This window comes from Bos grunniens, chromosome 20 (genome assembly GCF_055505025.1).
Source record: "Bos grunniens cultivar Pamir isolate PY7600 chromosome 20, Bosgru_T2T1.0, whole genome shotgun sequence".
Taxonomy (NCBI): domain Eukaryota; kingdom Metazoa; phylum Chordata; class Mammalia; order Artiodactyla; family Bovidae; genus Bos; species Bos grunniens.
Genome location: NC_141184.1, coordinates 31,750,479 through 31,775,022, shown reverse-complemented (window position 1 = coordinate 31,775,022; position 24,544 = coordinate 31,750,479). Strand labels below are relative to the sequence as shown.

The 24,544-nt window shown below is 42.2% G+C and overlaps 1 protein-coding gene across 11 annotated transcripts in view; it reads left to right on the top strand.

Moving 5' to 3' along the window:
* The window catches only part of ADAMTS12 (ADAM metallopeptidase with thrombospondin type 1 motif 12), a 395,312-nt gene that overhangs the window by 203,746 nt on the left and 167,022 nt on the right, over positions 1 to 24,544 (top strand). For 10 of the 11 annotated variants that reach the window (XM_086361321.1, XM_086361330.1, XM_086361323.1 and 7 more), the window contains 3 exons: positions 359 to 555; positions 1,556 to 1,639; positions 22,471 to 22,595. In XM_086361321.1, the coding sequence (XP_086217447.1) occupies positions 359 to 555; positions 1,556 to 1,639; positions 22,471 to 22,595 (406 nt within the window). Of the gene's footprint in view, positions 1 to 358; positions 556 to 1,555; positions 1,640 to 22,470; positions 22,596 to 24,544 lie in introns of those variants that run through there. The other variant, XM_086361332.1, reaches the window with a different exon arrangement.

The following is a 24,544-nucleotide window of genomic DNA, read 5'->3' as shown; positions in this document are numbered from 1 at the left end:
AGCTCTGAATAATTTAGAGGAGGAGGAGGAGGAGAAGGGAAAGAAAAAGTTCTCATTCTTGTTTGTAATATCTTTTTCATAATAAGGGACATATTTGATAAAATAGGTAACATTTATTTCAGAGCTGTACTTTGAACCTCCCTGTCATATTCCAATTTCACTTATCTTTGTCATATTAATTATTTTCCATTTCAGTGAAAGAATGGTATTCTTCCATTTCAATCATGTAGATAAGAATGTTGTATTTGACCATTATTAAACACAACTTAAACTTACAGCCTTGTATCTTTATGAACGTAAGTGAGTAGTATGTGAGAGACATAGAGAATGAACCCATTATCTTCTGGTTAATGTTTAGACAGTCCTGGCACCTCCCAGAAACAAGAGCTACTGCGAGAGAAGTGGGAGAGGAGCCACTTGCGAGGCAGAAGCCTCTCTCGGCGTTCCATCAGCAAGGAGAGGTGGGTGGAGACGCTGGTGGTGGCCGACACGAAGATGATTGAGTACCACGGGAGGGAGAACGTGGAATCCTATATCCTCACCATCATGAACATGGTATGTCAGACCTCGTGGGGGCATGGGCAGCAGGTGAATAGATATCACTAGAAATGCTCCACCCCCCAAATAAGAAATAAGAGACCTTTTTGTGGTCCTTTTATGTTCTTTAATTTTTTAATTTGTTTGGCTGCACAGCTTGTGGGATCTTAGTTCCCCAGACAGGGACTGAACCCGGGCCCTTGGCAGTGAAAGGGCAGAGTTCTAACCACTGGACTGCCACAGAATTCCCTGGTCCTACATCTATAATATATAATATTTTTTATATATAGTATTTGTATTTACATTTATAAATATTTTCCATACCTAGTTGAACTTTTCTGATGGCTCAGTGGGTAAAGAATACACCTGCAATGCAGGGGATCCTAGGGACGTGGATTCAATCCCTGTGTTGGGGAGATCCCCTGGAGAAGGAAGTGGCAACCCACTCCAGTATTCTTACCTGTGAAAACCTATGAAAATCCCATGGACAGAGGAGCCTGGTGTGCTACAGTTCATGGAGTTGACATGATTGAGCAACTAAACACACGCATGCCTAGTTAATTAAGGATGGAACTTCAAAGTAAATTGCTGTTCTTCTTAAAAACATGTATCCTAGGAAAACCTGTAATTTATCATGTACGTTTTCTAGTACTTATTTATCAAATGACTGAATCATTTTAGTATGATTTTTTCTCACTGATTTATATAGGAAATTATATAAGAATTTCCACAAATGAGGAAACTGAGGCAAAGAACTGGAACATTATTTCTTCAAGATAGTTGGAGCTAGAATTGGAATAAAGTTAATGACCCCTAATTTCAAGTGTCCCTTTTGCATTGTAATGTTTTCTGCCTTCCCAGTTGGTCATGTCTTACTCATCTTTGAACTCCACCAAAAATTTCAGACTATAAGATAAGGAATTATTGCAAATGCATTACAGTGCTATTTTTCTCCTCCTCCAGTATTTATCTGTTCTCTATTCACCTGAGACTAATGATTTTCCCTTTCTGACTCTAGGTCACCGGGTTGTTCCATAACCCAAGCATTGGCAATGCAATTCACATCGTCGTGGTTCGGCTCATTCTACTTGAAGAAGAAGAGGTAAGGCATAGCTTCCCCACCACTCTTCCAACCTAGATCCTCACACTCCTTGGTATGCTAAGTCACTTCAGCCATGTCCAGCTCTTTGTGACCCTATGAACTGTAGCCTACCAGGCTCCTCTGTTCATGGGATTCTCCAGGCAAGAATGCTGAAGTGGGTTGCCATTTCCTCCTTCGAGGGATCTTTCTAGCCCAGGAATCGAACCTGCGTCTCTTTCATCTCCTGCATTAGCAGGTGGGTTCTTTACCACTGGTGCCACCTGGGATGCCCTTCACACTCCTTACCTCCTATCTTCAGAAGAGCTGTTGATGGACAAGAAAGAGGGTACCAGAAAGATGTCTGGAAGCCCATCTGTGTTATTTTCTTGGGAATTCAGGGATGTCAAGTGGGAGATGGAGAACATTTCCAAGATATACATACTTGGAATCTGATAGTCTTTGTATCTAGTAACTCACAAATCAGCTTGATAGCAGTGCCTAAGAATATTCCAAAGTGGATTAAATCATGTTCTGACTGAGGGATTTCAAACAGTTCAAAGAGATGTGGAGATATTGAACCTTTTTAGTGCTTATTTCCCTCTTGCATAGTAACGCATGTCTCTGTTCTGGGCCCACTCGTCTCTCTGCACTTTTACTCGGGGATTCCATCTGGCCTCAGAGACTTAAAGAGCATGGCCATGCTGAGACTCAACTGATACCTCCAGCCTAGACCTGCTACTTGAGCTCCAGACTCATATCCAATTGCTTATTCAGCATCTCAACCTGGATGTGTTCTAATCTACTTGAACTTGGAAACTTAATAAAGTTTGAAATGGATTTCTCGGTTACTCTCTGCTCAAAGCATTTCACTTCTGCCTCCTGCCTTTCTCCAGCCCTCCCCTTCCCCATCTCAGTAAGCAGTGCTACTTTGCACTGTTCAGAAGTCTGGGAATCATCCTTGATCCACCTTCCTTTCTTGTCTTGCACATTTTGCAGCAAAGCCCACAGTGCTCCTGCCTTCAAAATGCATCTCCGAATCACCCACTCTTAGTCATCTCCACAGTCATTGTGTTTTTTTTGGCTTTATCATTGCTTGCCTTTATCATCTCTACCACAGTGGAATCCTTCAAGTTCTCCCTGTTGTAACTCCTCCCCGCCCACCACCACCGTAATCCAATCTTGATATAGCAGTTTAGAGTGGAAATTTTAAATACAAATTGAGGTGCTCCACTGCACCAAACATTTAACGGATTTTTGGGCTTCCCTGATAGTTCAGTTGGTAAAGAATCTGCTTGCAATGTAGGAAACCCCAGTTCGATTCCTGGGTCAGGAAGATCCCCTGGAGAAGGAAGAGGCTACCCACTCCAGTATTCTTGGGCTTCCCTTGTGGCTCAGCTGATAAAGAATCCACCTGCAATGTGGGAGACCTGGGTTTGATCCCTGGGTTGGGAAGATCCCCTGGAGAAGGGAAAGGCTACCCACTCCAGTATTCTGGCCTGAAGAATTCCATGGACTGTATAGTCCATAGGGTCACAAAGAGGTGGACACGACTGAGCAACTTTCATTTTCACAGAACAGTTTCAGCATTTCTTACTCTGTCCTGTGGAGAGTTTCATGATCTGGCCTCCCTCCACTTTCCCATTTTTCTGTGTGTCACTCTGCCTTTCTTCACCACTTTGCACAGGACTTCATATAGGTTCTAGAGCACCCAAGGCATTCTTGAGCCTCATGGCCTGTGCACTTGAGGTTCCCAATGCCTGAAACATCCCTCCCCTGGCTCTGCTCATGGCTGGCACCTTGTGAACTCCAAGGCCTCTGTTTAAATGACACTTCTTCAGAGAGGTCTCAATGACCAGCCTTCCCAAAGCTGGCCCCACTTAGCATTCTCCATCACAGAATGGAGTTTACTTCCTTTCTTAATACAGCTTCTAGAATACATTAATATTCTGTGTATTTGTTTACTTTTTTCTTGCTTATCTCAATCACCATCAGAATGTGACTTCCAATAGAGCAGTAAATATGTTTCTTTATTCTTGGCTTTATCTCCAGCATCTAACACAGTACCTGAGCATAAATGAATGAATAAATGAATTAAGTGAAATTTGATGATTGAATGAACCATCCAACCTGGTGAAATGACTTTGAAATCTATAGCTCTTAACCAGCAGCTGAGATGGATAAAGAAGGGTGTTATTCAAATCTCCATTAACAGGAGCTGCTGTTCAGTTGCTCATTTGTGTCCTGTTCTTTGGGACCCCATGGACTTCAGCATGCCAGGCTTCCCTGTCTTTCACTATCTTCCAGAGTTTGCTCAAACTCATGTTCATTGAGTTGATGATGCCATCCAACAATCTCATCCTCTGTAGCCCCCTTCTCCTCCTGCCCTCAATCTTTCCCAACATGATGGTCTTTTCCAATGAGTCAGCTCTTCACATCAGGTGCCCAAAGTATTGGAGCTTCAGCTATAACATCTGTAATTCCATTGAAGATTCAGGGGTGATTTCCTTTAGGATTGACTACTTTGACCTTGCTGTCCAAGGGACTCTTAAGAGTCTTCTCCAACACCACAGTTTGAAAGCATCAATTCTTTGGTGCTCAGCCTTGTTTGTGGCCCAGCTCTCATATCTGTACATGACTACTAGTAAAATCGTAGCTTTGACTATATGGACCTTTGTTGGCAAAGTGATGTCTCCGGTTTTAAACACATATTCTAGATTTGTCATAGCTTTACTTCCAAGGACCAAACGTCTTTTAATTTCATGACCACAATCACAGTCCAGAGTGATTTTGGAGCCCAAGAAAATAAAGTCTGTCACTGTTTCCATCGTTTTCCATCTATTTACCATGAAGTGATGGGACCAGATGCCATGATGTTAGTTTTTTGAATGTTGAGTTGTAAGCCATCTTTTTCACTCTCCTCTTTCACTTTCATCAAGAGGCTCCACATTTCCTCTTTTCTTTCTGCCATTATGATTGTGACATCTACATATCTGAGATTACTGGTATTTCTCCCAGCAATCTTGATTCCAGCTTGTGCTTCATCGAGCCTGGCATTTCACATGATGTACTGCATATAAGTTAAGTAAGCAGGGTGACAATGTACAGCCTTGACATATTCCTTTCCCAGTTTGGAACCAGTCCATTGTTCCATGTCTGGTTCTTACTGTTGTTTCTTGACCTGCGTACAAGTTTCTCAGGAGGCAGGTAAGGTGGTTTGGTATTCCCATCTCTTAAGAATTTTCCACAGTTTGTTTTAATGTACACAGTCAAAGGCTTTAGCATAGTCAATGAAGCAGAAATAGATGTTTTTCTGCAATTCCTTCGTTTTTTTGTATGATCCAATGGATGTTGGCAATTTCATCTCTGGTTTCTCTGCTTTTCTAAATTCAGCTTGAACATCTGGAAGTTCTCGGTTCACATACTGTTAAAGCCTACCTGAAGGATTTTGATCATTACCTTGCTTGCATTTGAAATGAGTGCAATTATGTGGTGGTTTGAACACTCTTTGGCATTGCCCTTCTTTGGGATTAGAATGAAAACTGACATTTTCCAGTCCTATGGCCAGTGCTAAGTTTTCCAAATTTGCTGGCATATTGAGTGCAGCACTTTAACAGCATCATCTGTTAGGATTGGAAATATCTCAGCTGGAATTCCATCACCTCCACCAGCTTTGTTGTACTAATGCTTCCTGAGGCCCACATGACTTCACACTCCAGGATGTCTGGCTCTAGGTGAGTGATCACACCATCGTGGTTGTCTGGGTCATTAAGACCTCTTTTGTCTGGGTCATTAAGACCTTTTTTTGTATAGTTCTTCTGTGTATTCTTGCTACCTCTTCTTAACATCTTCTGCTTCTGATGGGTCCATACCATTTCTGTCCTTTATTGTGCCCATCTTTACATGAAATGTTCCCTTGGTGTCTCAGTTTTTTGAAGAGATCTTTAGTCTTTCCCATTCTATTGCTTTCCTCTGTTTCTTTGCACTGTTCACCTATGAAGCCTTTCTTGCTCTTCTTTGGAACTCTGCTTTCAGATGGATATATCTTCCCTTTTCTCCTTTGCCTTTCACTTCTCTTCTTTTCTCAGCTATTTGCAAGGCCTAAGAGACAATCATTTTGCTTTTTTGCCTTTTTTTTTCTTGGGGATATTTTTGGTCACCGCCTCCTGTACAATGTTATGAACCTCCGTCCATAGTTGTTCAGCCACTCTATCAGATCTAATCCCTTGATTTGTCACTTCCAGTGTATAAGGGATTTGATTTAGGTCAAACCTGAATGGTCTAGTGATTTTCACTACTTTCTGCAGTTAAAGTCTGAATTTTGCAAATAGGAGACCTGAGGTCAAAATGCTCAAGGCAAGTTTTACTGTTTTCTGTGTGGAAGCCTCCACAATAGAAGATCTTAATGTCAGTGATCTCTGAAGCCTTATCCTTTTTCCTTCCTCTCTCCACTACCACTTGCTTTAGTCACGAAAGACATACTTTGGTATCATGGAATACCTATTATTTCCCTTTCTGTAAATGTTTTTTTAAAAGATTTAACCCAAACTTAGAAACTAGGCAAAATGAAGACTATATATCCTTTCAGTGGCTAGCATGACTCTTCTCACTCTATGAGGATGTAGATTTGTTTGGTTATGGTCTAGACAGCTGTGAAAAGAAGAGAAACGAAAAGCAAAGGAGAAAAGGAAAGCTATAGCATCTGAATGCAGAGTTCCAAAGAATAGCAAGGAGAGATAAGAAAGCCTTCCTCAGTGATCAATGCAAAGACATAGAGGAAAACAACAGAATGGGAAAGACTAGAGATCTCTTCAAGAAAATTAGAGATACCAAGGGAACATTTCATGCAAAGATGGGCTCGATAAAGGACAGAAATGGTATGGACCTAATAGAAGCAGAAGATATTAAGAAGAGGTGGCAAGAATACACAGAAGAATACAAAAAAGACCTTCATGACCAAGATAATCATGATGGTGTGATCACGCACCTAGAGCCAGACATCCTGGAATGTGAAGTCAAGTGGGCCTTAGAAAGCATCACTAGGAACAAAGCTAGTGGAGGTGATGGAATTCCACTTGAGCCCTTTCAAATCCTGAAAGATGATGCTGTGAAAGTGCTGCACTCAATACGCCAGCAAATTTGGAAAACTCAGCAGTGGCCACAGGACTGGAAAAGTTCAGTTTTCATTCCAGTCCCAAAGAAAGGCAATGCCAAAGAATGCTCAAACTACCACAAATTGCACTCATCTCACACGCTAGTAAAGTAATGCTCAAAATTCTCCAAGCTAGGCTTCAGCAATACATGAACCGTGAACTTCCTGATGTTCAGGCTGGTTTTAGAAAAGGCAGAGGAACCAGAAATCAAATTGCCAACATCCACTGGAACATCAAAAAACGAAGAGAGTTCCAAAAAAACATCTATTTCTGCTTTCTTGACTATGCCAAAGCCTTTGACTGTGTGGATCACAACAAACTGGAAAATTCTTCAAGAGATGGGAATACCAAACCACCTGACCTGCCTCTTGAGAAACCTATATGCAGGTCAGGAAGCAACAGTTAGAACTGGACATGGAGCAACAGACTGGTTCCCAGTAGGAAAAGGAGTATGTCAAGGCTGTATATTGTCACCCTGCTTATTTAACTTATATGCAGAGTACATCATGAGAAATGCTGGGCTGGAAGAAGCACAAGCTGGAATCAAGATTGCCAGGAGAAATATCAGTAACCTCAGATTTGCAGATGACACCACCCTTATGGCAGAAAGTGAAGATGAACTAAAAAGCCTCTTAATGAAACTGAAAGAAGAGATTGAAAAAGTTGGCTTAAAGTTCAACATTCAGAAAATGAAGATCATGGCATCCGGTCCCATCACTTCATGGGAAATAGGTGGGGAAACAGTGTCAGACTTTATTTTCTTGGGCTCCAAAATCACTGCAGATGGTGATTGCAGCCATGAAATTAAAAGATGCTTATTCCTTGGAAGGAAAGTTATGACCAACCTAGATAGAATATTGAAAAGCAGAAACATCACTTTGCCAACAAAGGTCCGTCTAGTCAAGGCTATGGTTTTTCCTGTGGTCATGTATGGATGTGAGAGTTGGACTGTGAATAACGCTGAGCACTGAAGAATTGATGCTTTTGAACTGTGGTGTTGGAGAAGACTCTTGAGAGTCCCCTGGACTGCAAGAAGATCCAACCAGTCCATTCTGAAGGAGATCAGTCCTGGGATTTCTTTGGAAGGAATGATGCTAAAGCTGAAACTCCAGTACTTTGGCCTCCTCACGTGAAGAGTTGACTCATTGGAAAAGTCTCTGATGCTGGGAGGGATTTGGGGCAGGAGGAGAGGGGGACGACAGAGGATGAGATGGCTGGATGGCATCACCAACTCGATGGACATGAGTTTGGGTGAACTCTGGGAGTTGGTGATGGACAGGGAGGCCTGGCATGCTGTGATTTATGGGGTTGCAAAGAGTCGGACACGACTGAGCGACTGAACTTAACTGAACTGATGGTAAAGTTAGGTGATAACATTCAGGAAGCTGATAGAATACAAATGGATTTTGTCAAGTAGAGATGGAAAGGATTTGTGTCCAGCTGAGAAGATAACTACAAAGATTATGGTTTTATTGCTCTGTGGCCCATTACATAATTGTGTATATAATTTAGCAGTCTTAGTTCAGCATCCTTTTCTTTGTTTTTCTGTTTTTTTTGTTTGTTTGTTTTGTTTTTTTACTATCATTGCCTCAGTTTTTAGTATCTGCTTTCAATCCAGTTTTGCCATCTTGCTTATCTCCTTATTAGTGAGTTAAATAAATCTTGAACATCTGCTCACCATATGTCTGTATGAGAATTATGTTTTTAAGTTTTTGAAAATTATGCTTGACTAACTTGGAAGAAAATTATGCTTGATAATTGCCATTACTGCCATTACCCCTACCATAGTTTGGCCAAACTACAGGGAGGAAACACAGCCCCGCCCATCAACAGAAAATTGGGTTAAAGATTTACTCAGCATGGCCCTGCCTTTCAGAGCAAGACCCAAATTCCCCCATAGCCAGTCCCTCCCATCAGGAAACTTCCACAAACCTCTTATCCTTTTCCATCAGAGGGCAGACAGAATAAAATCCACAATCACAGAAAACTAACCAAACTGATCAATTGGATCACAGCCTTGTCTAACTCAATGAAACTATGAGCCATGCTATGTAGGGCCACCCAAGACAGATGGGTCATGGTGGAGAGTTCTGACAAAATGTGGTCCACTGGAGAAGAGAATGGCAAACCACTTCAGTATTCTTGCCTTGAAAACCCACGGACAGTATGACAAGGCAAAAAAATATGACACTGAAAGATGAACTCCCCAGGTCAGTAGGTGCCTGAAGTGCTTCTCCACTGGAGAAGAGTGGAGAAATAACTCCAGAAAGAATGAAGAGATGGAGCCAAAGCAAAAACAATACCCAGTTGTAGATGTGACTGGTGATAGAAGCAAGGTCTGATGCTGTAAAGAGCAATATTGCATAGGAACCTGAAATGTTAAGTCCATGAATCAAGGTAAATTGGAAGTGGTCAAACAGGAGAAGGCAGAAGTGAACATCGACATTTTAGAAATCAGTGAAATAAAATAGCCTGGAATGGGCAAATTTAATTCAGATGACCATTATATTTACTACTGTGGGCAAGAATCCCTTAGAAGTGGCCCTCATAGTCAACGAGACTCTGAAATGCTGTACTTAGGTGCAGTCTCAAAAATGAAAGAATAATCTCTGTTCGTTTCCAAGGCAAATCATTCAGTATCACAGTAATCCAAGTCTATGCCCCAACCACTAATGCCAAAGAAGCTGAAGTCGAACACTTCTATGAAGACCTACAAGTCCTTATAGAACTAACACCAAAAAAAGATTTCCTTTTCATCGTAGGGGACTAGAGTTCAAAAGTAGGAAGTCAAGAGATGCCTGGAGTAACAGGAAAGTTTTGCCTTGAAGTACAAAATGAAGCAGGGCAATGGCTAACAGAGTTTTGCCGAGAGATCACATTGGTCATAGCAAACACCCTCTTCCAACAATACAAGAGATGACTCTACTCATGGACATCACCAGATGGTCAATACTGAAATCAGATTGATTATATTCTTTGCAGCTGAAGTTGGGAAAGCTCTATATTGTCATCACAAACAAGACTGGGAACTGACTGGCTCAGATCATGAACTCCTTATTGCCAAATTCAGACTTACATTGAAGAAGTAGAGAAAACCACTAGACCATTCAGGTATGACCTAGATCAAATCCCTTATAATTATACAGTAACAAATAGATTCAAGGGATTAGATCTGATAGAGTACCTGAAGAACTATAGACAGATGTTCATGACATATGCAGAGTACATCATGTGAAATGCCAGACTGTATGAAGCACAAGCTGGAATCAAGATTGCCAGGAGAAATATCAATAACCTCAGATATGCAGACAATTCCACCCTTATGGCAGAAAGTGAAGAAGAACTAAAGAGCCTCTTGATGAAAATGAAAGAGAAGAGTGAAAAAGCTGGCTTAAAACTCAGCATTAAAAAAATAAAGATCATGGCATCTGGTCCCATCACTTCATGGCAAATACATGGGGAAACAATGGAAACAGTGACAGATTTTATTTTCTTGGGCTCCAAAATCACTGCAGATGGTGACTGCAGCCATGAAATTAAAAGATGCTTGCTCCTTGGAAGAAAAGTTATAACAAATGTAGACAGCATTTTAAAAAGCAGAGACATCACTTTGCTGACAAAGGTTCATCTAGTCAAAGTTATGGTTTTTCCAGTAGTCATGTATGGATATGAGAGTTGGACCATAAAAAAAGCTGAGTGCTGAAGAATTGATGCTTTTGAACTGTGGTGTTGGAGAAGACTCTTGAGAGTCCCTTGGACTGCAAGGAGTTCTAACCAATCAACCCTAAAGGAGATCAACCTTGAGTATTCACTGGAAGGACTGATGATGAAGCTCCAATACTTTGACCACCTGATGCGAAGAACTGTCTCATTAGGAAAGACCTTGATGCTGGGAAAGATTGAAGGCAGGAGGAGAAGGGATCAACAGAGGACGAGATGGTGAATGACATCACCAACTCAATGAACATGAGTTTGAGCAAACTCTAGTATTTGACGATGGACAGGGAAGCCTGGCTTGCTGCAGTCCATGGGGTTGCAAAGAGTTGTACATGACTGAACAGCTGAACTGACTGACTAATCTTGTAGGGCAAATCTTCACTCTTGTAAAATGGTCTAACATATATGCATGCTTAGCCATGGTTGTGGCAGTGGGGGGAAGGAAGGTTCTCCTGAGTGTAGAAAGGAAAAACCTTTACCCTCACAGTCTCAACAATAGCCTTAGTAGGAGCTCAATATGTGGTTTCCATGGACTGGACCCCTTTGAACCCTGCAACTCTTCATTTTCAGGAAACAAGGACACCGAAGTGTCACTGCCAGTGGAATCCTTTGAAAAAACTTGATTGGTCATTACCTCTTTGGCCCTATCACAGTTACATTGTTTTTCTTTCCATCCTCATTTGGCAAGTGCAACGAGACACACATGAATTGCTGTAAAATAGCCACAGCTTCCTTTGTCCCAATTGCGAAATGTCTTTCTCATTCAAGCTTTTATAGAATCTCCAAGTGGCACAGGGTTCACAGTTTGACAACAGAATTGCCAGCCCACTGGAGCGTTGTGGTTAACAGTTCCCATTTTCTTGATTCTCGGAAAACAGTTGGAGCTGTTCTTCACAACTTGGACTAATAAGCAGCCCAAGAAAGAGCAGTAATGACTCCTTAATTAACATCGAGGTAGCAGCCACAAGTGGAGAAGGCAATGGCAGCCCACTCCAGTGTTCTTGCTGGAGAATCCCAGGGACAGGGGAGCCTGGTGGGCTCCTGTCTATGGGGTCGCACAGAGTCGGACACAACTGAAGCGATTTAGCAGCAGCAGCCACCACAGGCAGAAAGTTTAGTGTGAGGTGTTGAGAGGTGACTGCTCTTGAGCAGGGGACTTGAGTTTGAGTCCTGACTGTCATCATCCCAACTCTGTCATTATCCCGTGGGTAACTGAGCAAGTCCCATCACGGCTGCATCCCTCCTTTTTCTTCATCTGTAAATGAGAAGCCAGTGGTGGTACATCAACTCTTTGTCAAATGCTGTGTTAGCCACTGAAGGTACGAACACAAATCTAAGTCCTAGTTCCTGATTCTAAGGAGCTTAGCATCTCCTGCACAAACGCACAAAGTAGAAAACTTCAAACTGACGTCACTTGTTCTGAAAAAAGGAAACAGTGTGATTGCGCTGGAGGCAGGAGAGAAAATAGCCAATAAAAACCTGCCCACCTCCATTCCCACCTGGTCTTGTTCTAGTGTTGTGCGTCTCTGTGTGTGACATCAACATGCATCCAGTTGTAGAAGCTAAGAACCTAGAAGTTGTCCATGATCCCTCCTCCTCCCGCCTCCACCCCAAATCCAGCCCATCATCAGGTACTGCCAGTTTTCTCTGACCAACTCCATTTACATCACTTAAATTCAGGACCAGTTGTCTCTTTCCTGGGTTCTAGTTGTATATACTTTCTGTTCTATTTGGATTCCTTTGGATCTTGTTTTCTCATTGTAGCCAGGATGATCTCCAAATGCTAATCTGATTATCTCTACTCTCCTGACTTCCTTCCCAAAGCATATTCCTGATTTAAAACAATCCAGTGTTTTCCTGATTCCCTCTCTAAACTCTTACTGTGTCCCACTTGCTGTTAGGATAGAGTGATAGTTTTCTATTCATCATGCTTTCTCCTACTGCTCATCTTGTTGTTCAGTCTGTCTTCCTTGTGGAGTTCAGTTAGTTAACACCTTCATTTTCAGATCTCAGTTCCAGTGTCACTTGGCTGAGGAAGCCTTCCTTGAGATCCATGTCCAGTAATATTCTATTATATAATTCCACAGCACTGCATTTCTCCTTTGTAGCACCTATTTGAGTTATAATTTTATATCTCTTGGCCTGATGCACTCTCCTGCATTAGTGTGTGGGACTTATGTGCAGAGGCTGGGACTGGTGTTGCTCACCACTCAGCCCCACTGGTTTAGAATAGATAAAGGAAAGAATGAATGAGTGAGAGCAGTCAGTGGGTGAAGCTAAGGGTCAACAGTGGCCAAGTCATGACAAGCCTATGACCCCTAATGGGATATGGATCTAATCCTGTGAAACCTTCTGGATGATTCCAAACTGAGAGATGAAGTGGAGAGAGAAACATTAGAGAGATGGCTCTGGGGCTCTGTGGAGAGAGACATGAGGTGGGGGACACAGAGGTAGGTCTCTGCCATCAGTGAATTCCTATGACTCTCTTCTTCCTTATTCAAAATCCTGCCTGGCAGCTCACACCATTTGGGTTTTCATTTTCTGTGCTGGGTTCAAGAGACTTGGTGGTTAACCTCCATATGGAAAATACACTTCCTCTGTGTCAGTTGCACAAGTGCTCAGTTGTGTCTGGCTGTCTGTGGCCTCATGGATTGTAGCCCACGGAGGAGCCTGGTGGGCTGCAGTCCATGGGGTCACTAAGAGTCGGACATGACTGAGCGACTTCACTTTCACTTTTCACTTTCATGCATTGGAGAAGGAAATGGCAACCACTCTGCTGTTCTTGCCTGGATAATCCCAGGGACGGGGGAGCCTGGTGGGCTGCCGTCTACGGGGTCGCACAGAGTTGGACATAACTGAAGCGACTTAGCAGCAGCAGCAGGCTCCTCTGACCATGGAATTTTCCAGGTAAGATTACTGGAGCAGGGTTCTATTTCTCAGTTACTGTCATGTGAAAACCCCTGTGGAATTCCATCACATTTTGAGGGTAAGTTTGACATGATACTCATTTTGGAGCATCCTAGAGACATCTCAAGGAATAGAGGGTCATATTTAAGACCAGTGGAAACACACATACACAAAACCATGAGCTGGAAAGGTTTGCCATGCTTTTTAAGGCATCATGGGCCAGGAAATCAGAGTGGCTTCACATATGAACCAATTTGCTCTCTTTCCTGTCTTGCTTCCCTCCAGCCCTGAATCAAACTCTCATCTTCACTTTATGACCCTATCCTATCTTTTGAAGTCCTGTTGTCTCTCAGGGACTCAGACTCAAACTTGGCCTTTTAGTCCTTTCCACTTAAGACCAATTTGTTCAGTGACCTCCCTGCTCAACAGTTGGCCAGGGACTGCTCTCTTCCCTCCTGCTTCTGTGAGCAGTTGACATCATGGCAAGCACAGATTTATAGTTACTCCCGCCTCTTCCTAGCCGTATAAGCCCTGGTAGGTTTCTTGTCTGTGCCTCCATGTCTTCATTTGGTAAAACGGGGATAAGAATGGTTACTTCCTGGTGTTGCTGTGAGAATCAAACATGTTAATTCACATAATGGTCAGCATAGTCAGGCTTGTAGAAACCATTCCATCAGTGTTACTTGTCAGTATCATTCTCATTCTTATCATCGTCGTCATCATCATTTAGGTCCCACAGCAACCCTGGCAACTGTTACTATTATACTAATTTCACAGATGAGGAGATTGTACCAAAGTCTTTGATGGAAAACAAAAAACCTGAAGGAGATGAATAGGGTCTTTAGAAGCTGGAGACTTCTTTTAAGGACAGGATAGAGCCAAAGCTGGGGGTGGAGTGAGTTGGGATGAAGCCAGCCGCATGGCCCCAGATCACTGTGCCATTGAGAAGTAGGGCCTTGGGGTGTCAGGCTGGCTTGAAGGAGCAGCAGGCCTGACAAATAGGAAGGAGATGTCTGTTTGCACAGAGAATGTCTCTCCACATTTAGTGTTGGATTCACTTCTCTGATACTCTGGCGTTAAAAGACTGCTGACTTTGGCAACTCAGACTGGTGACCTCCCCTGTCCCCAGGGTGACATGTGGATCTGTAGTAATCTGTAGAACTGCTGCTTTTTCAAGATAAATGTCAAAAAATATGGGCAATGAATTTGTACACTCACCACTTTAAAAAATATCAAGTATCTCTTCCTCTGACGATCAGATGAGTTACTCCTTAGGTACACTGGAAGTTTTAAGGTTAAACTTTTTACTGCTTTTCTTTCTCTGCCTGTTCACTTTCTTTTAAGAACCTAAGCCTGGTTAGCAGAGCATGATCAGACTGCAGTGAATCACAAATTCTCTAGGAAATCAATACATGATTTTTTTTTTCATTATAATGAGAGAGATTACAAAGAGGACAACTTATAATAAAAGCCACGTTCTTGCAAAATCATTTTCTCTCTCCCATTTGGGACTATTTCTGCAAGCCATTGCTGACTTCCTCTAGGTCACCTCCCTGTTCAATCAGGTCACATACTCAAATGAATAGGAAAGGGGAAGTGAGAAGTGAATTGGACTGAAGTGGCTGAGAAAATGAGGTGAGAAAAAAATGATGAAGGAACAAAAATGGAAATCTATTTTTGTTTACAAAGGAAATAGGAAAAAAAATTGAGTGGATGGGGGTTTGTTTTGAGAAGTGCAGATAATGACAAGGGTGTTTTGTAGGAAATATTTAATATAAGTCTCCCCTTATTCATTGTGCATCAGTGTTCTCTCTCTGAAGCTCTTTTGTATTGTGTGCATGCTGAGAGCTACATGGTGTTGAGGCATAGCTAACCATGGCTCCTGGGATCACGTGCATTCAAGAAGCTGAATATTTCTTGAACTTAGCCTCTTATGAGACTTGGAGATGAAGAGGCTGAAAAAAGTTGTGCTCAATTAAAATTTCCTGCAAGAGTCATGACATCTAACAGGAAAGTAGTAACATGGAACTTAACTTGTGTTAAATGCCACACACTGTAGATGAAAGTTATATACAAGGGCAAGGTACCGAGCTACAAATGACCAGCAGCTCAGTTAATTGCACTTGCTATGGCTGTTAGAGGAACTGGCAAAGGCAATAAGGAGAAAACAAGCACAATTTGGGGGTAGACTTGGGGCTCTAACATTTTTTTTCTTTCTCGTGTTGATGAAAATTCAATTAACTACTAAGTTAAGAGAAAAAAGAATTTTATTCAAGCTAAACTGAGGTTTATAATCTGGAAGGCAGATTCTCGGAAATCTCTGAGAGTAACATCACACAATTTTAACATTTCAAGCTAGTGCAGCAAATGCTGTGAACCAAGATGCTCACAACATATTTGTAGAAAACTCCTCCAGACGAGGAGGCAGGGAAGACTTCTTGGAAATGTCCCAGTTGAGTCTTTAAAAATTAATGGATGTTGAGTAAGTTAAAGGGAATAAATAAGGAGAGAAATGAGGCTTTCTAGACAGAGGAGGCAGCCTGAAGAAAGCAAGGAGAGAAAGAACATATGTTCGGGGGTGGGGCAAATGGTAACACAGGCAGTTTGAATGTTGCTGGAACACAAACTGTGAGGTTGAACATGAAGGGAGGGCTTCCTGGAGGCTGGACTTTGAAAGGTCTCAAGTCTTGCCTGGTGGTATGAGCAGACTTTGGTTTTAGCTGGATCAACCTGGTGATGGCAAGGAGGATAGATTTAAAAAGAAGAAAGGAGGAGAACAGTGAAAAGATGCTGCAAGAATTAATTCAAGAATAAAATGATGAGGGTTTGAACTCAGACAGTTGGGAGTAAAGATGGAGAGAAGGTTGAGTTAACAGCACGTGATGACAAACTGGGATGTTGAGAAAGAGGAGACCAATAGGAGGACACCGACTTGATGGTGGTTCCTGTAACTAAGAAGATGCAGGAAGAATAGCAGGTTAACACAGGGAGATAGAGGGTCAGGGATGTGGAGTTAGGGCTATCTGTGGTGCAAGCCAGAAGGGTGTGTCCATCAAGAGATTTGGGTCCATGAGTTTGAACTCTAGGGGAGGTTGGGAATGAGATATAGACTTGAAAGTTAGTAGTGTATAGGTGAATACCCAAAATAAAACTGTGATCAAGAGTGAACTATTAATAGCAATGAGCCAAAAAGAAGAAGAGCTACCCAAGAACAGGCCTGAGAGTAAGAAGAGGAAGGAGAGCTAGGGGGTCTCAGAAGTAGAGGGTCTCTGTCTGTGTTTGTCTCCCCTGGTGGTGGAAGTGTGAGGTGGGGGAGATAAATAAACAATAACCATCAATATTTGAATTGCTAAATCTTTCCAATTACTCAAAGCAAAATATTTAGAGAAGTGTCTTCCAACTCATTGGAAGAGACCATGAGGCTGGCAAAGATTTGAGGGCAGGAGGAAAAGGGGACGACAGAGATGAGATGGTTGGATAGCATCACTGACTCGATGGACATGAGTTTGAGCAAACTCTGGGAGATGGTGAAGGACAGGAAAGCCTGGTGTGCTGCAGTCCCTGGGATCCCAAAGAGTAAAGACACAACTGAGAAACTGAACAACTTCGGTAGTTTGAAAACCACCAGTCCTGGACTAGTAGCTGCAAAACTGGCATTCCAACCTTGCTCTGCCAAAACCAGCTCTGACTTGGCTGAAGTCCTCCCCTCTAAGACCTGGATCTCCTCATTGTTTAAATGAGAGGACTGGATTTATAATTCTGAAGGCCCTTCAAGGAAATGGACTCATAGTACGCTGGGAAAACTGGAGACAGAGTCTGTGCAGCAGGGTCTGGAAGATGACTGTTTCTCCCAGTCCTTGCTCACACTTGAATTTGGCTCAGTATCCAGGGAGAGTGGATATTTGTAGACATTCACTTTTCCTTAAACAGACACACATGTAGACTGGTGTGTAAGTTCTTAGAAAATGATGAGTCCAATGTGAAGAGCTGACTCATTTGAAATGACCCTGATGCTGGGAAAGACTGAGGGCAGGAGGAGAAGGGAACGACAGAGGATGAGATGGTTGGATGGCATCACCAACTCAATGGACATGAGTTTGGGTGGACTCCGGGAATTGGTGTTGGACAGGGAGGCCTGGTGTGCTGCAGTTCATGGGATCTATTGCAACCCCCTAGTCTTGGTTGGGGCCAGTTGTTACTTTTAAGATGTTAAAACTTTCTTGAGATAATTGTAGATTCACATATAGTTGTAAGAAATATTGCAATGAAATCCCTTATACCCTTTACCCAGTTTCCCCTAAGGGTAACATCTTGTATAAGATCTTGTACATTTGGTGCAAGATCAGAACCAATAAATTGATATTCATACAAACTACCTCTCTCATTCAGATTTCACCAGTTTTACAAGCATTTAGATGACCCTAGTGGTAAAGAACCCGCCTGCCACTGTAGCAGACATAAGAGACCTGGGTTCCATCCATGGGTCGGGAAGATCCCCTAGGGAATGACAATCTACTCCAGTATTCTTGCCTGGAGAATCCCATGGACAGAGGAGCCCCCCAGGTTACAATCCATGGGATCGCACAGTCAGACATGACTGTGATTGAGCATGCACATTGATTTTGTCTGTTTACATTCAGTTCTATGCAGTTTTAATATGTGTAGATTTCTGGAACCTTTGCCACAGTGCAGAACAGTTCATTACAAAGATGCTACCCTTTGATACCTCCCTTCTGCCTACTGACCTAAATCCTGGAAAGCACTAATCTGTTCTACATCTCTCTAATTCTATCGTTTCAAGAATGTTATATAAATGGAATCGTACACTATGTAAGCTCTTGAGATTTTTTTTTTTCCATGTAACCTCTTGAGACTGGATTTTTTTCATTGGTCATAATTCCCTTGAGATCCATCCAAGTTGTGTGTATGGAAAGTTTGTCCCTTTTTAGTCTTAAGTAGCATTCCATGGTACATGACAGTTTATTTAACCATTCACTCATTGAGGGACATTTGGGTTCTTTCCAGTCTTCTGCTACCGTGCATGAAGCTGCTGTAAACATTCCACTGCAGGCTTTTGTGTGAGTGTAAGTTTTCATTTCTCTGGGACAAATATCCAGGAATGCAGTTGCTGGCTCATATGATGGTTGCAGGTTTAGTTTTTTTAAGAAACTTCAAACTGTTTTCCGTAGTGGCTGTACATTTTACATTCTCACCAGCCGTGTGAGTGACCCAATTTTATCACATCCTTACCATTGTTTGGGTGCTGTCACTTTAAAAAATGTTAGTCACTCTGATAGGCATATAGTACCGCCTAGTCAAGGCTATGGTTTTTCCAGTGGTCATGTATGGATGTGAGAGTTGGACTCTGAAGAAAGCTGAGCGCCGAAGGATTGATGCTTTTGAAGTGTGGTGTTGAAGAAGACTCTTGAGAGTCCCTTGGACTGCAAGGAGATCCAACCAGTCCATTCTGAAGGAGATCAGCCCTGGGATTTCTTTGGAAGGAATGATGCTAAAGCTGAAACTCCAGTACTTCGGCCACCTCATGCGAATAGTTGACTCATTGGAAAAGACTCTGATGCTGGGAGGGATTAGGGGCAGGAGGAGAAGGGGACGACAGAGGATGAGATGGCTGGATGGCATCACTGACTCGAAGGACGTGAGTCTGAGTGAACTCCGGGAGTTGGTGATGGACAGGGAGGCCTGGCGTGCTACAATTCATGGGGTCGCAAAGAGTCAGACACGACTGAGTGACTGAACTGAACTGAATGTCTCATTATGCCTTACAGATTTTCCTCTGTCATGTTCGCAGGGCTTAGTGACCCCTTTAGGTACCTAATTTTACCTTAAATGCAAAGCAAAAAGAAAAGGATTTCTTCAAATACTAGTTTTCCTGCAGAACCTGGTAAAAGGATATGTTCTAAGATTTTTTTTTCATTTTCAAAATCGTCCACAATTTCCTTTGTTTCTTTTGTCTATGGCGAAAATTCCAAAGGCATGTTTCCATTATGTTAAAGAAGATGGGTTGATCACTAAAAACTACCGTGTTATGATTACACCCACAGTCATTTGTAAAAGATACTCAAAACTTAAGCTTTCTTTTTTTTTTTTTAACAAGAGCCATTTTTTTTTAATGATACTTTTACAATAGAGGTATTTTGCTGCTAAGGCAAATTGAAAGCAAAAGTTTTCAGAAAGCTTTGATTAATTCAGAAAATTATGATGGTCCTTGAAGTAGAAGAACAGAGAAGTTGGAGGAAACCTAATGGGGTGAAAGGGGCTTCCCTGGTGGCTCAGTGGTAAAGAATCCACTTACCAGTGCAGGAGACGCAGATTCTATCCCTAGGTCAGGAAGATCGCCTAAAGGAGGAAATGGCAATCGACCCCAGTATTCTTGCCAGGAAAATCCCATGGACAGAGGAGGCTGGTGGGCTATAGTTCATGGGATTGCAAAGAATCAGACACAACTGAGTGACTAAACAACAACACCATCTTATTATGGTTTTCATTTGCAATTCTCTGATGGTTAATAAGGTTGAACATCTTTTTATCGTGCTTACTTGCCATCTGTATATCCCCTTCAGTGACACGTCTCTTCATGTCTTTTGCCTGTTTTCTAGTTCTTTCATTGTTGAGATTTGACAGATCTTTAGATTTTCTAGAGACAAGACCTTGACAGCTATCTGGCTTACAAATACTTTCTCTCACTCTGGAGCTCTTCTGTTCATTCTCTTCACAAGGTTTCTTCCAGAACAAAAGTTTTTCATTTTGATGAGATTCAGTTTTTCAATTTTTCCTTTTCTGAATTACCTTATCAGTATCCAGTCTCTAAACTTTTTTCCTAGTCTTGGGGACCCAAGATTTTCCCCTGATTTTTTTTAAGTTTTATAATTTTTTTTTAAATTTTATATATCGGTCTGTGGTCCACCTTGAGAAAATTTTTGTGTAAGGTGTGAAGTTTAGATCAAGGCTCATGCCATCCCTCAAAAGTTTGTAATATTCTGGATACAGATCCTGTACATATTTTATTAGATTTATGCCAGTTTCATTTTCTTTGGAATGATGCAAAATGGCATTATTTTTTAATTAATGAGTATGTCTTTCACATCCTTCCTCTCCCCCAAACAAACAAGCAAATGTGAGTTTAAAACAAACCTCAAAGCAATCTGGTGATAGTCGATGGTTTTATAGCTTGCCTTCCTGTCTGAAGGAGAGGGAGTAAGGCATCATTCTTACGAGGCTGGTCACCAGTTATTAACAGAACCACAGCTCCATCTAGGAGCCTTCGTCCTCACAGTCTTTGATTCAGTAACTGACCTGGGCGAACTTTTGCTAGTTCTTTACTTCTCTGAGGTTTAATTTTCTCTTATTATAAAATGGAAATAGCAATACTTTCTTTATAAATAATGCTGCCACCAGCAAAGAGCCACCAGGGAAGCCCAAGAATACTGGAGTGGGTAGCCTATCCCTTCTCCAGTGGATCTTCCTGACTCAGGAATCAAACTGGGGTCTCATGCATTGTAGGAGGATTCTTTACCAGCTAAGCTTACCAGGAAAGCCTATAAATAATACTAAGAGGGTGCAATTAAATTAAAAAGAGAATTTATCTACAACTATCTGGCATATAAATAAAGATCAATAAATGTTTCCTTCTTCCCTTTCTTCCTTTCCTCCTTTCCCTTCCTTCTTCCCTCCACCTTCACTTCCTTTTTTCCTCCTTTCTATTTGTAGTTCATGCCACCAGGCCAGTTTTTTATGGTAGGTTTCTTCCAGAAGGGTTCTTGCTCTACCTTCAGTTTGACTAGGAGACTGACGCCCCATGCCCAACTAGCCCCCAAGAACCTCTCCTCCTTCACCATAGCTCCTTTAATAGATGCTAATGATGAGGATTATTAAATCATGAAGTCTGTTTCTTCTCTTTAACTTCTTTACTCTAGGAGTTCAGTGAGTTTACATGAGCAATGAGCCACCTTTCTGTGTTCTCATCAGGGGAAGGTGATTTATGGTAGTCAATCAGCATAGATGGGGGGACCTTGGAGTGCTTCTAACAGGCAACCAGAGTCTCTCAGGCCCTGTTGAATTTGAATGTGGGTCTCATCAAAATACAGAATACAGAGAAAAAGGCTCATAGTTTGATGTAGAGACAACCTGAAGTTCTTGGGCTGAGCCCAGAGTAATAGACTCAGATTAGAGTAGGCCAATGTAGGTCATCATTCTCCCTGTAGACTCCACCCTGTACAAGAGATGGCTATATAGAGACTCCATAGAAATGAGGTGGGGGAAAGGAATTTCTCCTTTAAAAATTCAAATTAAGCTGGAGTCCCTCCAGGGCTGATTATCTTTTTTCTTCTTCATTTGACAAGTGTTCATCCAGTTAATTTGGAACCAGCCCTCTCCTCCCATCTTCAATAGTAACTGTGGGCCAGCTAGATACGACTCAGGAGCCCTTGACATTGTGGGGTGGGCCATCTACTCCAGCATCCTAATTGTTGTCAGACAGTCAATGATCCTAAATGGTTAAAAGCCTGGAGAGATTGTGTCACCTTCTGACCTTCATCCATGGATGTCAAACCAAGATGGAGACTACGGACAAGGAAATGTTCCATTCATCCTTGCAGGATACATCATGAAATGAAGGAGGTTTTTGTTGAAAATCTATTCATTTTGCATTCAGTTCAGTTCAGTCACTCAGTCGTGTCCGACTCTTTGCGATTAGAAATGAAAATACCTCTTTGGCATCATATTGACTTTGGAAACAAAGAACTACTAGAAATAGAACATCAAACAGATGTTGGTCTTTGCTAATATATTTTTAGTTTTCCTTCAAGGCCTACTTGTCCCAGTGATCATTTCTGTCCTACAGTTCTCTCTTTATGTTCTTTTAGTGGAAGTCATGGAAACAATAGTGTTTAGAGCAGGAGAGTGGCCCCGAGGAGTATGTTGGCCTCCCCAGACTCTTGCCAAATGTCTGAGGAGCACCTACCCAAAGGTCATTTCACTTGGCTGTTTTGGGGGCCTAATGTGATGGACCCTGACCACAGAAATCTCACCCGTGCCAATTTCTCCCTCTTCTTTCTCCAGCAAGGATTGAAAATAGTTCACCATGCAGAGAAGACACTGTCCAGCTTCTGCAAGTGGCAGAAGAGCATCAATCCCAAGAGTGACCTCAACCCTGCCCATCATGATGTGGCCGTCCTTCTCACCAGGTACCCCAGAGCCAGGGATGGTAAGACGGGTGGGGGATTGGCAAGTGAAAAGGTTGCCAGGTATTCAAACTCATGAGATTCTTCTATTCTCTGTTGTTCTTGGTCATTTAAAAGGGAGCTTCTGTGAACTAGATACCTCCTGACTCCCATCCCAGTAAGGGAGGAGTTAGTAAACTTGTTAAATGTGCACAGCTCTCTGTGTTAATCAACTGCATCTGCTTGTTCCTATCCCAGAGATGATTTCATCATTAAAACTGGCTTCTCGGTGCAGCTCTGTAAACAATCAGTAAGCTTGTTTGCAGATCCTCATTAAAGTCTCCTATAACTCTTCACCGTGGAATTTCTTATCCTTTAATTTTATTTTTAAAAAAAGTTCCTCCAATTTTGAAACCTGCAACTCTTTCTACAGAAATTAGTCTTCCATCTCTGACTGATGTCAAAGACAGAATATGGGGAGAAGGGCCTTCCCTGAATAGGCAGAGTGATTTGCTTGCACCTTTGTCTCCTTTACCCTCATGAAGACACTATTTGTTCTGACTACAGAGACCCTATGTGCTAATAAGAACCATCAGGACTTCTAGGACTCATAGCAGTGAAAACCTAGTGAATTTACCTAATCAACCCAGGCTCTTGGAAGGCTATGTGTGCTCATTGATCCAATAGATATTTTTTGAGCACCTACTGTATAACAGATACTATTTTAATCTAGACAGATGAAGCTGTTAATGAGGGGGGAAGAGTAAGTTTTCACTGGGTACTCCTATGCAGACTCAGAGACATCCTGAATCCAGGGATGTAGAGTGGAAGAGGCCCTTCAGCCTGGCCCTCCAACCTTTTGATCAGGAAGGCCTGGGTATCTGTTTGTTGTCTCTGGGAAGGACAGTCTGCCCCTGAACATCTTGGCTTGTCCTCTGTCCCTTTGACAGGATTATCTGAGTACATTGGATATCTACAAGAGATGATAATTAGCTCCCACCCTATCCAAATATCTGTCTTATCCTAACCGGAAACTTCAATCCCAGAATCACTCTTTTGGCTGATTGCGAATAAGTTCCAAAATAAGTCTGTGGCATAAACCTATTACATTAGGTTCATCAGGGCTTGTGACACCTGTGTTGATTGGAACTTCCCTAGGGAATAGGTTGGTATGGGTGTAGAATCTAAGCACAGGGGCTTTGGGAAGCCAGCAGGCAACCAGAGAACATGAGGACCCAGGCAAGTGGCCCCGAGAAGACCAGTCTAGGCAAGACCTGGCTCTAGGAAAGAACCCTGGATCATGGAACCAGCATTGGCCAGCAGGCAGCTGTGTCTCAGCTGTGTCTCTCTTCTTTCTCTGAAAGCAGAATAGTTTCACCTCTCACTTTCACATGAATAAATGAGTGAGTTAATGATAGCTGGCTTTTGAGGGGTATTTGACATGGGCCAGGTTCAGTGCTATATCTGTTAGAACAATTATCATTCCACTTAATCCCCACAACAACCCTGATAGTTCATTACTATCTATCATTCCTATTTTACAGATTGAGAAACTGAGTCTTATAAATTATGTCACCTGCCCCAAATCTCACTGCTTTTAACAGATATAGCAGGGACTTAAATCCAGTTAGTTTGACCCCAGTAGCCATACTATCACCCTGTAAGAATGCAAAGGATCTGTTCTCCTTTTCTTCTTCTTATGATCATTTTTCTTCTTTACAACAGAGTTCTGGTTTCAAGTTTTGATGAACTTCAACCAGCTCCTAGACAATAGAGAGAATTTCAAGTTCTGAAGCAGGATTTCTCAGTAGTAACACTACTGACAATTTGGGTTGGCTAATTCTTTGCTGTGAGGATCTGGCCTGTGCACTGGGATGTATTTAACAGAATCCCTGGCCTCCATCCATGAGATGTCAGTGGAACCCTCCTCTAAGTTGTGATGGCCATAACTGTCTCCAGACATTGCCAGAAGT